The 16,763-nt window shown below is 46.3% G+C and overlaps 1 protein-coding gene across 1 annotated transcript in view; it reads left to right on the top strand.

The window, feature by feature from the left end:
• Positions 1-1,027: 1,027 nt before the first annotated feature.
• The window catches only part of prom2 (prominin 2), a 79,872-nt gene continuing 64,136 nt past the window's right edge, over positions 1,028-16,763 (top strand). The window contains exon 1 of the mRNA XM_080205972.1: positions 1,028-1,310. Coding sequence (XP_080062098.1) covers positions 1,073-1,310 — 238 coding nt within the window. The 5' untranslated portion in view covers positions 1,028-1,072. The remainder of the gene's footprint in view (positions 1,311-16,763) is intronic.

Below are 16,763 nucleotides of genomic sequence, written 5' to 3'. Positions count from 1 at the left end.
GACTGTTTTACAGTTACTATTGTTTTGAACTTCAGTTGAATTCAATTTATCAAAATACTTCCATGTTATTTGAATTCAAAACCTTTCTGGAAGGATTGACCTTGTCCCTTTCTTTAAAATACTTTCTGAAGGTGACAACTGAAGTCACTCAGTGAAAGATTTATATGGAATGATACTTTGTGAACAGATTATTTAATAAAACCAGGGTGGCATGGTGGCACAGGGGTTAGCAGTGCTGCCTTGCAGTGCCAGGGACCCAGGCTCAATTCCAGCCTTGGGTCACTGTCTGTGTGGAGTTTGCACATTCTCCCCATGTCTTTTAAAGGGTATCTTGACAAATAGATGAATAGGATGGGATTAGAGGGATATGATTCCCGGAAGGGTAGGGGGTCTCAGTTCAGTCGGGCAGCATGGCAGGTGCAGGCGTGGAGGGCCGAAGGGCCTGTTCCTATGTTGTAATTTTCTTTGTTCGTTGTCTGCGTGGGTTTCCTCCGGGTGCTCTGGTCTCCTCCCACAGATGTGGTGATGCCAGCGTTGGACTGGGGTAAACACAGTAAGAAGTCTGACAACACCAGGTTTAAGTCCAACCGATTTATTTGATAGTAAACTCAGTTTACTATCAATTAAATCGGTTGGACTTAAACCTGGTGTTGTCAGACTTCTTACTGTGTTCCTCCCACAGTCCAAAGATGTGTGAGTTAAGTGGATTGGCCATGATAAATTGCTCCTTTGTATCAGGGAGATTTGCAGAGGGCTATGGGATTGATGTTGGTGCAGACTCAATGGGCTGAATGGCCTCCTTCTGCACTATGATTCTAATTGAAGCATCATATACAAGTAAAGAAACAAAAAGCAAAATGCCATGATCAGTAATATTTATTCATTTATTTTCTTAGCACATCTGCACAGCAACGGGATCTCTGCATTGTGATCTGAGAACCAAGGCTTCACCGGCTGAAAGGAAACTCCACCATGTCTGGAACCCAGAGTTTGGTTGTAAATTAAACTTTGTTGGAAAGAGAAAAGGAGGATTCGAATCAGATCAGGTCCACATTCCTGCTCTGCTTCTCTCATGGCTTTCCATTGGCGGATTGTCCACTCCCGGCTGGGATTATTTGTCTTTGCAACATTTGCCTGTCTTCAGTTCTCTGTGACCTTACAAAGCTGTAGCAGGAAGCAGCACGATTTTGGTAACATCTCTGAAACTCAGTACAGCAGCAATCCCCGCCCAATTTCTGGGGCAATATTAGTTCTTTACCGCATGGTGCATGGTTTCATTGATATCGTCCAACCAAATCCTTTCCCAACAGGTGAGAATCTTCCTTTTTTACTGACAGAAGCGCAGGGCAACAGATAAATGCAACAAAGGAGGGATGTAAGAACCAGGACTGGTATCGCCAAACTTTTAAAAAGAGATATTCTCATCAAAAATATAAGTTTAGAAATAGAATTAGTAATTGGCCTTTCAGCCTCTCAATCCTGCTCCTCTATTCATCAAGATGATGGCTCATCTTCTACCTTAGTTCCAATTTCCTGCCTGATCTCAAATCTCTAAATTTGTTTAGAATCCAAACTCCTTTCAATCTCAGTCTCAGTTGTACTGAACAATGAAGCATCCATCTGTGGAGTAGAGATACACAACCCGTTGAGAGTTTCCTTATCTCAGTCCGAAATGGCCGACCTCTTAGTACGAGACGATGCCCTCTGGTTCTAGACTCTACAACTAGGGGCAAAAACACCTGGGCATCTAGAGGGGGAATTAGCAGAGAGGTGGCTCAAGAAAGGGTTATAGATGTCCAAGAGCAAAACAGCCGACGTGTCACAAAGAATTCTCATTCGGGTTTGACAAACAGTAGGCCAACTATCCTGTAACTTAACCGGACCAACACAACAAAGCAACCCAACATAATTCCACCTATCTAGCCTGTTTGCATTAATCTCAACAAAGAACAATATCCAAGGTTAAATGTAGAGCTCACCCCCAGTCACAACAGCTTTGTGAGTGTTTGTGTGTTTTATCAGTGTGTGTTTTATCAGTGTGTGTGTGGGTGTGTGTGTGTGTGAGTCTGTGTGTGTGAGTGTGCATGAGTATGTATGTGGGCATGTGTGTATGAATGTGTGTGTGAGTGTGTGTGTATGTGAGTGTGTGTGTGTATGTGAGTGTGTGTGTGTGTGTGACTGTATGTGTGTATGTGTGTCTGTGTGTGTGTGAGAGTTTGTGTGTGTGTGTGTGTGCGAGTGTGAGTGTGCTTGAGTATGTATGTGGGTGTACACACCTACACGCTCGCACACACACATTGAATGTGTGTATGAATGTGTGTGTGTGAGAGCGTGTGTGTGTGAGTGAGTGTGTGTGTGTATGTGTGAGTGTGTGTGAGTGTATGTGTGTATGTGTGTGTGTCTGTGTGCGTGTGCCTGTGTGTATGTGTATGTGTGTGAGTGTGTAGGTGTGTGTGTGTATGAGTGAATGTGTATGTGTGTGTGAGTGTATGTGCGTCTGTGTGTATGTATGTTTATGAGTGAGTGCGTATTTGTGTGTGGGAGAGTTTGTGTGTGTCAGTGTGTATGTAAGTGTGTCTGTGTGTGTATATGAGTGAGTGTGTGTGTGTGAGACTGTGTGAGTGAGTGTTGTGTGTTGAGAGTTTGTGTGTGTCTGAGTGTGTATGAGTGTGTGTGTCTGTGTGTATCTATATGTGTATGAGAGTTTGTATGCGTGTGAGTGAATGTGTGTGTGTGAACTTTTGTGTGTGAATGTGTATGAGTGTATGTGAGTGTGTGTGAGTGTGTGTGTGTGAATGTGTATGAGCGTGTGTGTGTGTGTGTGTGTGTGAATGTGTATGAGTGTATGTGAGTGTGTGTGCGTGTGAATGTGTATGAGCGTGTGTGTGTGAATGTGTATGACTGTGTGTGAATGCGTATGAGTGTATGTGAGTGTGTGGGTGTGTGTGGGTGTATGTGAATGTGTGTGAGTGTGTGGGTGTGTGTGAATGTGTGTGAGTGTATGTGAGTGTGTGGGTGTGTGTGAATGTGTGTGGATGTGTGTGGATGTGTGTGAGTGTGTGTGAGTGTATGTGAGTGTGTGGGTGTGTGTGAATGTGTGTGGGTGTGTGTGAGTGTATGTGAGTGTATGTGAGTGTGTGGGTGTGTGTGAATGTGTGTGAGTGTATGTGAGTGTGTGGGTGTGTGTGAGTGTATGTGAGTGTATGTGAGTGTGTGGGTGTGTGTGAATGTGTGTGAGTGTATGTGAGTGTGTGGGTGTGTGTGAATGTGTGTGAGTGTATGTGAGTGTGTGGGTGTGTGGGTGTGTGTGAATGTGTGTGTGTGTGGGTGTGTGTGAATGTGTGTGAGTGTATGTGAGTGTATGTGAGTGTGTGGGTGTGTGTGAATGTGTGTGAATGTGTGTGAGTGTATGTGAGTGTATGTGAGTGTGTGGGTGTGTGGGTGTGTGTGGGTGTGTGGGTGTGTGGGTGTGTGAATGTGTGTGAGTGTATGTGAGTGTGTGGGTGTGTGGGTGTGTGTGAATGTGTGTGGGTGTGGGGGTGTGTGGGTGTGTGTGAGTGTATGTGAGTGTGTGGGTGTGTGTGAATGTGTGTGAGTGTGGGGGTGTGTGGGGGTGTGTGTGAATGTGTGTGAGTGTATGTGAGTGTGTGGGTGTGTGTGAATGTGTGTGTGTGTGTGGGTGTGTGTGGGTGTGGGGGTGTGTGGGTGTGGGGGTGTGTGTGAATGTGTGTGAATGTGTGTGAGTGTGTGGGTGTGTGTGAATGTGTGTGAGTGTGTGTGAGTGTATGTGAGTGTGTGGGTGTGTGTGAATGTGTGTGTGTGTGTGTGTGTGTGGGTGTGTGTGGGTGTGGGGGTGTGTGGGTGTGGGGGTGTGTGTGAATGTGTGTGAATGTGTGTGAGTGTGTGGGTGTGTGTGAGTGTGTGTGAGTGTATGTGAGTGTATGTGAGTGTGTGGGTGTGTGTGAATGTGTGTGAGTGTATGTGAGTGTGTGGGTGTGTATGAGTGTATGTGAGTGTATGTGAGTGTGTGGGTGTGTGTGAATGTGTGTGAGTGTATGTGAGTGTGTGGGTGTGTGTGAATGTGTGTGAGTGTATGTGAGTGTGTGGGTGTGTGGGTGTGTGTGAATGTGTGTGTGTGTGGGTGTGTGTGAATGTGTGTGAGTGTATGTGAGTGTATGTGAGTGTGTGGGTGTGTGTGAATGTGTGTGAATGTGTGTGAGTGTATGTGAGTGTATGTGAGTGTGTGGGTGTGTGGGTGTGTGTGGGTGTGTGGGTGTGTGAATGTGTGTGAGTGTATGTGAGTGTGTGGGTGTGTGGGTGTGTGTGAATGTGTGTGGGTGTGGGGGTGTGTGGGTGTGTGTGAGTGTATGTGAGTGTGTGGGTGTGTGTGAATGTGTGTGAGTGTGGGGGTGTGTGGGGGTGTGTGTGAATGTGTGTGAGTGTATGTGAGTGTGTGGGTGTGTGTGAATGTGTGTGTGTGTGTGTGTGTGGGTGTGTGTGGGTGTGGGGGTGTGTGGGTGTGGGGGTGTGTGTGAATGTGTGTGAATGTGTGTGAGTGTGTGGGTGTGTGTGAATGTGTGTGAGTGTATGTGAGTGTGTGGGTGTGTGTGAATGTGTGTGAGTGTGTGGGTGTGTGTGAATGTGTGTGAGTGTATGTGAGTGTGTGGGTGTGTGTGAATGTGTGTGAGTGTATGTGAGTGTGTGGGTGTGTGTGAATGTGTGTGAGTGTACGTGAGTGTGTGGGTGTGTGTGAATGTGTGTGAGTGTATGTGAGTGTGTGGGTGTGTGTGAATGTGTGTGAGTGTGTGGGTGTGTGTGAATGTGTGTGAGTGTATGTGAGTGTGTGGGTGTGTGTGAGTGTGTGTGAGTGTGTGGGTGTGTGTGAATGTGTATGAGTGTGTGGGTGTGTGTGAATGTGTGTGAGTGTGTGTGAGTGTGTGGGTGTGTGTGAATGTGTATGAGTGTGTGTGAGTGTGTGGGTGTGTGTGAATGTGTGTGAGTGTGTGTGAGTGTGTGGGTGTGTGTGAATGTGTGTGAGTGTGTGTGAGTGTGTGGGTGTGTGTGAATGTGTGTGAGTGTGTGTGAGTGTGTGAATGTGTGTGAGTGTATGTGAGTGTGTGGGTGTGTGTGAATGTGTGTGAGTGTACGTGAGTGTGTGGGTGTGTGTGAATGTGTGTGAGTGTATGTGAGTGTGTGGGTGTGTGTGAATGTGTGTGAGTGTATGTGAGTGTGTGGGTGTGTGTGAATGTGTGTGAGTGTATGTGAGTGTATGTGAGTGTGTGGGTGTGTATGAGTGTATGTGAGTGTGTGTGTGTGTGAGTGTGTGTGAGTGTGTGGGTGTGTGTGAGTGTATGTGAGTGTGTGGGTGTGTGTGAGTGTATGTGAGTGTGTGGGTGTGTGTGAATGTGTATGAGTGTGTGGGTGTGTGTGAGTGTATGTGAGTGTGTGGGTGTGTGTGAATGTGTGTGAGCGTATGTGAGTGTGTGGGTGTGTGTGAATGTTCTCGATTTGAGTGAGAACAAGACACAATGATGAAACCTGTTAGAATTTTTAGCCTCCCTGTTTCTCCTGACTGAGGAAATCTGAACTCCTGCTTGTCTAAGTGAACAGTTACTTGCTTATCCTAACTTACAGCAACTGCCCTTCCCCGATCATCCCCTCACTGGCATCATGAGCTACATTTAATTTCAGTGCAGTAAAGCCTTGATCTGAAACTTCTCACCTTTGATCTTAAATCCTACCATGACCTTATTCCTTCCTCTCTCCAGACTGCCAACCCCCTGAGGTCTCTGCAACTCCTCCAGTTCTGCCCCCATTCCAGATTTTAATCTCTCTGCTACTGGTGATTGGGATTTCTGTTTACCAGGCTGTAGGATCTGGAATTCTCACCCTAAACCTTTCTGCCCACCTCCCTCACCTTTAGTTTTTTAAGGTGCTCCATCAAACCTACCATTCTGACTAAGCTTTCAGTCACCTGCCCACGTGCCACCTTTCTGGCTCCTGTGAAGCACCTTGAAACATTTTACCACAAGAAAGATGCCAAACAAATGCAAGTTGTTGTTGTAATCAGTGACACAGACTGTCTTTGGGGGCCATTTGATCTGTTCCAGACCATGTGAAGTCTCACGATACACACAAATAGTATGGAAAAGGATCTGATAAGAAAGTACAACATTTGGTGATAACACCAAGCAAAGTTACACGTTACTGAGATTGATTAGATATGGATAAATAAATGGATAGAGAAAGGAATGGTTGATCTATCTTACAATGGATAAATGTAATGTGGTGCACAGCTGTAGAGGTGACAGGAAATTTAGAGGGATCCATGACCTCAGTCTGTGTAACAATACAGAACAACGCTCCTTTATATACAGAGAGTATTTTATCACACTGGGTGGAATTTTACTGGCACGTCCGCCCGTAGTTTGTACGATCCCGCCAGAGGCCAGTGGAGAATTCTGTTCTCCGAGCCTCGCCCGCCCCCGGAATCGGGGCGGGGGTGCCGGTAAAATTCTGGTCACTGTGTCTCCCACCAATGCAAGATGGTGACACAAGACGGCTGTTGATATCATCTGCACACTTGACTGCACATGTGCAGAGGTGTCATTGCGAGTTCCTGCATAGTTGGTTGCTATGAAAAGTAACATTTCTGTCAATGTTTCTGTTTGGTGCTGACTGCATTGGAAGTTGATGTTCCTAAGCTGGTTTAGATTCCCTCCATCGGCCCACCATGAACCCCCTTTGCTTCACCAGTTTGTCTGTCTGCAGTCAATCAACCGTTTAAACTGTTGCTTACTTTCTGATATTTGGACCTAGCAATATTGTTCTTTGTAGATTTGAGCTGCACATTGGTAATTATGGCCAGATTTGCCGTTGGGTCTGTCTAACCAATGTCCTCCAAAGGCTGACAATGAGCTATTGCAGAGAATTACTTGTTCTCAGTACATAATAAGAACATAAGAACATAAGAAATAGGAGCAGGAGTAGGCCATCTAGCCCTTCGAGCCTGCCCCGCCATTCAATAAGATCATGGCTGATCTGTCGCTGCTCAGTTCCACTTTCCCGCTTTCTCCCCATAACCCTTAATCCCCTCTCTTATCAAAAACCCATCAACCCGCGTCTTAAAAATATTTAGCGAGGCAGCCTCCACCACTTCAACAGGCAGAGAATTCCAGAGATTCACCACCCTTTGAGTGAAGAAGTTCCTCCTCAACTCCGTTCTAAACCGCCCCCCTTTTATCTTGAGGCTGTGCCCCCTAGTCCTACTGCCTTTTTTGAGCGGGAAGAGTCTCTCCACCTCTATCCTATCCATCCCATTCATCATCTTATACGTCTCAATGAGATCTCCCCTCATTCTTCTAAACTCTAACGAGTACAAGCCCAGTTTATTCAGCCTCTCCTCATAGCTCAACCCCCTCAACTCCGGTATCAGCCTAGTAAACCTCCTCTGCACTCCCTCCAAGGCCAAAATATCTTTGCGCAGGTGCGGCGCCCAAAACTGCGCACAGTACTCCAGCTGCGGCCTCACCAATGCCCTATACAGCTGCAGCAAGACCTCCCTACTTTTATATTCAATCCCCCTCGCTATGAAGGCCAGCATCCCATTCGCCTTCCTGACCACCTGCTGCACCTGCAAGCTGGGTTTTTGCGACTCATGCACAAGGACCCCGAGGTCCCTCTGCACCGTCGCCTGCTGTAGTTTTTCGCCCCGTAAGCTGCCAGTTTGAATGTTGCTTTAAATAAAACAAGAAACTAAATGAAAAGGATGAATGTCACACTGAGATCGAAGGAATGAGTAGTTCTGATCTCTGTCACTCACAATGACATCATGGAGTAAAATGGTACAAGCACACCTGCACCATGATGGAAGCAAACACAGCCCCATCTTATCATAGCCACTAAGCACAAAGCATTGAAACAGATGCTGTGACTGGAAAAGTTGGGGATGTTTATAACTCTCACCACTTGAGAAAAACTGAGCAATTTTCAGCATGCTGGTATTATCCGCATTCTGTTTCCAAAATGCTACATCACATGTGATCACTCTCTGGGTGAGGACTTCCGGCTCTCCTCCCTGAATTTCCTTCTTACCAATAGTCCATTGGGCTACTTTTGCAGTCTAGTTTGAAAATGTTTCCTAGTTATGATTTCCTCTTTACCTCAGTCGTCATGGCTACCCCAGTGCAGATATAACATTGACATATCTCTGACAGTGTGGAAAATTGCCAGGTATGTCCTGTCCTATCCATCCATAAAAGGCAGGACAAATGCAATCACAACTCCCTCAGTCCACACTCATCATCTTAAAGTGATGGCAGTTGTCATTGGCAGCACTTACAGAGCAATCACTGTTGTCCAGTTTGGGCTCTATCAGTCACTCAGCTCCAGACTCTTTACCACCTTGGTCCAAGTGTGATAATAAGCAGCTGGGCCAGCATTTATTACCCATCCCTAATTTCCCCTTGAACTGAGTGGTTTCTTGCACAACTTCAGAGGGCATTTAGGAGTCAATTGCATTGCTGTCTGGAGTCACACAAAAACCAGACTGGGGAAGGATGGCGGATTTCCTTCCCTAAGAGACATCAGTTTCAAGTCAACATTAGACTTTTCATTCCAGATTTACATAAGAACATAAGAACATAAGAAATAGGAGCAGGAGTAGGCCATCTAGCCCTTTGAGCCTGACCCGCCATTCAATAAGATCATGGCTGATCTGTCGTGGCTCAGTTCCGCATTCCCGCCCTCTCCCCATAACCCTTAAACCCCTCACTTATCAAAAACCCATCAACCCGCGTCTTAAAAATATTTAGCGAGGCAGCCTCCACCACCTCAACGGGCAGAGAATTCCAGAGATTCACCACCCTTTGAGAGAAGAAGTTCCTCCTCAACTCCGTTCTAAACCGCCCCCCCTTTATCTTGAGGCTGTGCCCCCTAGTCCTACTGTCCCTTCTGAGCAGGAAGAGTCTCTCCACCTCTATCCTATCCATCCCATTCATCATCTTATACGTCTCAATGAGATCTCCCCTCATTCTTCTAAACTCTAACGAGTACAAGCCTAATTTATTCAGCCTCTCCTCATAGCTCAACCCCCTCAACTCCGGTATCAGCGTAGTAAACCTCCTTTGCACTCCCTCCAAGGCCAAAATATCCTTGCGTAAGTACGGCGCCCAAAACTGCACACAGTACTCCAGCTGCGGCCTCACCAATGCCCTATACAGCCGCAGCAAGACCTCCCTACTTTTATATTCAATCCCCCTCGCTATGAAGGTCAGCATCCCATTAGCCTTCCTGACCACCTGCTGCACCTGCAGGCTGGGTTTTTGCGACTCATGCACAAGGACCCTGAGGTCCCTCTGCACCGTCGCCTGCTGCAGTTTTTCGCCATGTAAGTAATAGTCCTTCCTACCATTATTCCTACCAAAGTGGACCACCTCGCACTTGCCAACATTAAATTCCATTTGCCAGTTCCTGGCCCATTCGCCCAGCCTATCTAGATCCTTCTGCAGACTCTCCACACCCTCCGCGCAATTTGCCGTTCCACCAATCTTGGTGTCATCAGCAAATTTCGACACCATACACTCGGTTCCTTCCTCCAGATCATCTATATAAATGGTAAATAGCTGAGGCCCCAGCACCGACCCCTGGGGCACTCCACTAGTCACCAACCGCCAATCCGAATAGCACCCATTAACCCCCACTCTCTGCCTCCTATTTGACAACCAATCCCCTATCCACGCTGACACCCTACCCCCAACTCCATGCCCCCTTACCTTCTGCAATAACCTCTTGTGAGGTACCTTGTCAAACACCTTCTGAAAATCAAGATTCCACGGAATCCAGCGACGTTTGGAAAATAACCACCAAGGCATCCACTATCACCTCCGCCATTTCTTTCAGAACCCTCGGATGCATTCCATCCGGTCCTGGGGACTTGTCCACAATCAGTCCCTCCAGTCTGTCGAGCACCGCCTCTCTAGTAACAATAATGTCATTGAGACCCTCCAGTCCTACCACCTTTCCATCGCTAACACCCGGCAAATTATTCACGTCCTCCTCCGTGAAGACAGAAACAAAAAAGTTATTCAAGACCTCAGCCATTTCCCCATCCCCTACCACTAAGTCCCCCCTCTCATCCTCTAAGGGTCCAACGTTCACCCTAGCCAGCCTCTTCCTTTTTATATATTTATAAAAACTCTTGCTATCCTTTTTTATATTAAGCGCTAGCCCAGCTTCATAGTTTCTCCTACCCTTCTTTATCAACTTCTTTGTCAATCTTTGTTGACATTTAAACCTCTCCCAATCCTCTTCTCGCCCACTACTCTTAGCTACTCTAAACGCCTCCGCTTTCAATTTAACACTTTCCTTCACCTCCTTTGTTATCCACGGCTTATTACCTCTCCTCCTACAGTCCTTTTTGACCATCGGAATAAACTTCTGCTGAGCACCAAGAAAGATCTCCTTAAAGATCCTCCACTGCTCCTCAGCAGACCTACCTTCCAACGCGCTCCCCCAGTCAACATTCGCCAATTCTTCTCTCATCCTACCGTACTCCCCTCTGTTCAAACAAAGGACGTGTGTCCGGGAACCCACTTTCTCCTCCTCCATCTGCACCAGAAACTCCACCATACAATGATCACTGTCTCCAAGAGGATCCTTCACCGCAAGCTCCCTAATTCTACCCGCCTCATTACATAACACCAGATCCAAGATAGCTGGCTCCCTTGTCGGCTCCAACACACACTGTTCAAGGAAACTATCCCGGCAGCATTCCAAGAACTCCTCCTCGAGCCCACCGCATCCAACATGGGTCGACCAATCAATATGTAGATTGAAATCCCCCATAACTACGGCCGTTCCATTCCTGCACGCCGCACTTATTTGCGGGTTAACAGCCCGCCCCACCTCCAGATCATTATTCGGGAGCCTATAGACAACACCCACCAGCGTCTTCCTCCCTTTGCTGTTCCTAATCTCCACTCACAATGATTCCACTTTCTGCTCTTTGGTTCCTATATCATCCCTTGCTACCACCCTGATGCTATCCTTAATCAGCAGAGCTACGCCCCCCCTTTTTCCTCCCGCCTATCCTTCCTAAACACTTGATACCCCTGGACATTCAGTTCCCAGTCCCTGTCACCTTGCAGCCACGTCTCTGTAATGGCCACCAGATCGTATCCATTTGTGCTTATCTGCGCCACCAGCTCATCCACTTTATTCCGAATGCTTCATGCATTCAGATAAAGTGCCTTCATCCCAGCCTTCACCTGGACCCTATTTGCCAGAACACCACCAACCATACTCACACTCCCTACTCCCTTTATTATTGGGACATCCTCGGCCTCTTCCCTTACCTGTACCCTCTCCTTAACTTTAGACCCTGTAATGTCACCTACCCTCGCACCCCCCTCCCCGCCCCGCCCCCCCGCCCCCCCACCCGCCCCCCCGCCGCCCGCCCCCCCCCTCCCCGCCCCCCCGCCGCCCGCCCCCCAATTAGTTTAAAGCCCTGTCTACAGTCCTATTTACATGATTCACCAGGACTCTGGTCCCAGCACGGTTCAGATCAACCCCATCCCGCCCGAACAGGTCCCACCTACCCCAATTCTGATGCCAATGCCCCATAAATTCAAACCCATTCCTCCCACACCAATCCCTGAGCCACCCATTCACTTCCTTAATCTTATCAACCTTACGCCCGTCTGCACTTGGTTCAGGCAGCAGCCCAGAGATAACCACCTTGTCGGTTCTACTTTTTAATTCCATTCCCAGCTTTTCATACTCCCTCCCCAGATCCTCAGTTCGCATTTTGCCTACGTTGTTGGCACCCACATGTACCACAACGATTTGTATTGAAATTAAAGTTCACCATACACCATGGTGGGATTTGAACCGGGGTCTCCAGTGCATTACCCTGGATCTCTGGATTACTAGTATAGTGACAATATCACTACACTACCACCTCTCCCTAATGCATGAAGATCAATGGCTAGTGAAACTCGCTGGTGTTTGCAGTCATACGTGGCACAGAGGAAGAGGTTTGTATTGTTTGGAGCCCTGAATTCCGAACCCTTTTATGGTCAAAGTTTGTCATTACATTTGTGCAGTGTTCCTTATTTCTCAGTCCATACCAATAACAAACAGCTGTAACAAAGAGCACCAACCTGCTACTTGGCTAAGAGCGGAGTGAATAAGAGTGCTGGGTGTGTCAGTGTTATGGCCCAAGGTGTGCCAGTGCAATCAGTGAAATTTGCCTACTTGGCATTTTGTACAATAAACATTACATTCATTAAATAATCCCATAAGTCAAATTCGCTTTGTGTTGGCAAACAGGATTCCAGTAGCTAGGTTACATCTTACGTCATCTTTAGTCTTCTTCGTATTGTTTGGAGCCCTGAATTCCGAACCCTTTCATGGTCAAAGTTTGTCATTACATTTGTGCAGTGTTCCTTATTTCTCAGTCCATACCAATAACAAACAGCTGTAACAAAGAGCACCAACCTGCTACTTGGCTAAGAGGGGAGTGAATAAGAGTGCTGGGTGTGTCAGTGTTATGGCCCAAGGTGTGCCAGTGCAATCAGTGAAATCTGCCTACTTGGCATTTTGTACAATAAACATTACATTCATTAAATAATCCCATAAGTCAAATTTGCTTTGTGTTGGCAAACAGGATTCCAGTAGCTAGGTTACATCTTACGTCATGTTTAGTCTTCTTCTGTAAATTAATTTCCCTTGATTTCCTTGATAGTTTCGCAACATTGTCCTTGAGAGTCCATACAAGGCCACCACTGCAAATGTATAGAACAAGATATCACTCTGAGAGTGACTGACATCTTTCTGCAAAATAATGAAAGGAAACTGGGGAGGCATTGTGGCACAGCGGTTAGCGCTGCTGCCACACAGCGCCAGGGACCCATGTTCAATTCTGGCCTCAGGTGACTGTTTGGAGTTTGCATGTTGTCCCTGTGTCTACATGGATTTCCTCTGGGTGCTCTGATTTCCTCCCACACTCCAAAGATGTGCAGGTTAGGTGGATTGGCCACAATAAATTGCCCCTTAAATGTCAGGGGATTAGAAGGGTAAAGACGTGGGGTAACAGGGATAGGACCATGGTGGGATTGAGTTCAGTGTGGACTTGATGAGCCAAATGGCCTCCTTTTGCATTGTAGAAATACTATGATTCTAGGAAAGCATTGTTACTGCTGATTGAAATGATAATTCTTTATGCTGAAAATTGCTGATTAATTGCCTGGTTACCAACAAATTAGAAACACGATCCCAGCAGCACCTTTCCACATAATCACGGCTGTCTCAGTTTTCAATTTCATGCACCTTGTTAATGGTGCGGTGGAACAAACTTCTGCCCTCCCCACGTTCCTTCCCAAAGATCATGGTGGTAGAGTTATAGTGTGCTTTGGGGTTCAGTTTGCTGTGACAATATACACTTTTAATGGATAGTGATGGTACAGGCTCCAATATTCTTTCCTTCTTGGGTTTCCTCTGGTTGCTGTGGTTTTCTCCCACAATCTGAAAGATGTGCTGGCTAGATGCATTGGCCGTGCTAAATTCTCCCTCAGTGTACCCAAAAAGGCGCTGGAGTGTGGTGAGTAGGGGATTTTCACAATAACTTCATTGCAGTGTTAATGTAAGCTGAGTTGTGGCACTAATAAATAAAAAAACTTTTCATTCTATGACTGACCAGGAATCTCTCCTACTCTAATTGCATCCATTAGCATGTGTTGGAAGGATTTGGAGGTTAATATTCAACCTGTTTAGCCACATAATGAACGCACTTTCTTAGCCCTCAAGTCCTGGGGGGGACTTGAACTCAGAGCTCACCTTCCTGGAGTAGAGTCAGCCAGACCTGCGAGGGACACCTCTACCTGGGGAATGGGAAAATCCAGGAGTGATAGCACAGGAAAACTGTAAATTCATTGATTGATGAAAAGCTGTTGTTGGGAATTGTTTAAATAAACTAAACAAGAAAAATGTATCATTATAAAGGAATTGCTCCACAGATTTTGGTAAGGAGCACTAGCAATAGAACTATAGAATCCCTACAATTCAGAAAGAGGCTATTCAGCCCATCAAGTCTGGACTGACCCTCTGACAGAGCATCTTACCCACCAGCGCCCCCCTTCCCCCAAATTCCCTAACCCTGTAACCCAGCAATTTACCATAGCTAATCCACCTAATCCACATATCCTTGGATATTAAGGGGCAATTTAGCATGACCAATACACCCAACCTGCACATCTTTGCACTGTGGGAGGAAACCCACACAGACATGGGGAGAACATGCAAACTCCACACAGGCAGTGGCCAAAGCCGGGCATCGAACCTGGGTTGTGCAGCAAATATTATAAACCAAGAATAGTGAAGTAAAGTTAGATTATGTCAAAGTTAAATTAAATAAACAAAGTAAGATAAAATTAGCATAATGTCATAAAGTTAATTTACCAGTATTTATTCTACTTGCCTGAAGTGTAATAAATAGCTTTTAGAGTTATAGAAGGACAGATCAGCTCGGCAGGATGGAGTGCACATCCTGTAGTACGTGTGAAGTTGTGGATGGATCATGTGTCCCAGACAATCCCACCTGTTGGAAGTGTTACCAACCGTGCAAGCTTCAGCTGCAGGTTTGGGAACTGAGTGCTGGTTGGAGTCACTGTTGTACATCCATGAGACAGAGGTCTAAGTGGATAGCAGATTTAGAGAGGTGGTCAAACTGCAGATTAAAAGTGTGCAGCCAAAGAGGGGATGGGTGACTGCCAGGCAGTCACGGACAATCAGGCAGATAGTGCAGGAGACCTCAAGTCTATCCTACTTGCTAATCGGTTTTCCATTTTGGATGGTGGCTCCTCAGGGGAGTGCAGTCAGATCCAGGTCTATGGTATCACAGGTAGCTCAGCTGTAGTTGATGGAAGAAGAATGGAAGGGTGATAATGATGAGAGTTCCATAGTCAGGGGATCAGACAGGTGTTTCTGCGGCAGTAAATATGACTCCAGAATGATGTGTTGCCTCCCTGGTACAAGGGTCAAGGATATCATGGTGCGATTGCAGGGAAAGGTGATCAGCTGGAAGTCACTGTCCATGTTGGTACCAATGACATAGGTGGGAAGAGCGACGAGGAACTGAAAGCAGATTTCAGGGAGTTAAGAAGGAAATTAAAAAGCAGGACCTTGAGCAGTAATCTCATGATTACTCCCAGTTCCATGTTCTAGTGAGCATAAGAATTGAAGGATTGGTCAGTTAAATACATGGCTGGAGAAATGACGTAGAAGGGCCATCATCAGATTTCTGAGGCATGGGAATGTTTCTGGTCCCCGGGCAGATGGGAACCTGTACAAGGTGGATGGGTTACACCGTAACAGGACTGGCACTGAGATGCTCACAGGAAGATTTGCTCGTGGTGTTGGGGTGGATTTAAAACTAGCTTGTCAGGGAGATGGGAACCTGAAGGTGGCCCAAATTGGAAGGATGTAATGTTTGTTACAGGAAATGATAATAGGACTAGAAGGCAGAAGAAACAAAGCCAAGCACTGAGTAAGGATCAAGTGTGGAATGTTGTCAAAAAGACAAAGGGTGTTCTACCTGAATGTGTATATCACTTGTAACATGCTCCAAAAGGCAAAATTGAGGTCAATTGGTGTGACACGATTGCCATTACCGAAACTTGGCCACATGATGACCAAGACTGGGAACTGAATATTCAGGATATTCCGCTAGGAAGGACAGTCAAGGAAGGAAAAGAAGTGGAGTTGTGCTGATGTAAGGAATGGGATTAGTGCAATTCTGATAGCGTTAGACAAGAACTTTCAAAAGTTGATTGGGGAACTCTGTTGGCAGGCAAAGGGATGGCTGGTAAGTGGGAGGCTTTCAAAAGTGTGTTAACTAACATTCAGGGTAAGCATGTTCCTCTTAAAGTGAAGGGCAATGCTGGTAGGAGTAGGGAACCCTGGATGACTCTGGGTATTGAGGCCCTGGTCAAGAAAAAGCATTTAGACAGTTACATGGGTAAGATAGAGGGATATGAGCCAAATGCAGGCAATTGGGACTAGCTTCAGGGTTTAAAAAAGGGCAGCATGGACAAGTTGGGCTGAAGGGCCTGTTTCCATGCTATAAACATCTATAACTCTATGACTCCAAAAAGAGGAGGCTTATAACATGCATAGGCAGATGGGATCAAATGGATCCCTTGAAGAGTATCGAGGGTAGAGGAGAAGAGTTAAGAGAGAACTCAGGAGGTGAAAAGGGGACATGAATTTGCTTTGGCAGATAAGGCAAAAAAGAATCCAAAGAGCTTCTACAAATACACAAAAGGCAAAAGAGTAGCTGGGGAGAGAGTAGGGCCTCTGTGTGGGGAGCCACAAGAGATTGGTGAGATCCTAAATGAATATTTCTCATCAGTATTTAAAGTTGAGAAAGGCATGGGTGTTAGGGAACTTGGGGAAATAAATAGTGTACACTCCTCAAGAGTGTACATGTTACAGAGGAGTCTTAAAGTGCATCAAGGCAGATAAATCCCTAGGACCTGATGAAGTATATTCCAGAAAGTTGTGGGAGGGTAGGGAGAAAATTGTGGGTTCCCTAGCAGAGACATTTGAATCAGCGACAACCACAGGTGAGGTCCTGAAGATTGGAAGGTGACAAATGTTGTGTCTTTGTTTAAAAAGGGCTGCAGGGAAAAGCTTGGGAAATACAGAGCCTCACATCTGCAGTGGGTAAGTTGTGAGAAGACATTTTGAGAGACAGGATCTACAGG

Source organism: Carcharhinus amblyrhynchos, chromosome 17 (assembly GCF_965287045.1).
Source record: "Carcharhinus amblyrhynchos chromosome 17, sCarAmb.v2.hapA, whole genome shotgun sequence".
Lineage (NCBI taxonomy): Eukaryota > Metazoa > Chordata > Chondrichthyes > Carcharhiniformes > Carcharhinidae > Carcharhinus > Carcharhinus amblyrhynchos.
This window is presented reverse-complemented; position numbering and strand designations above follow the sequence as displayed.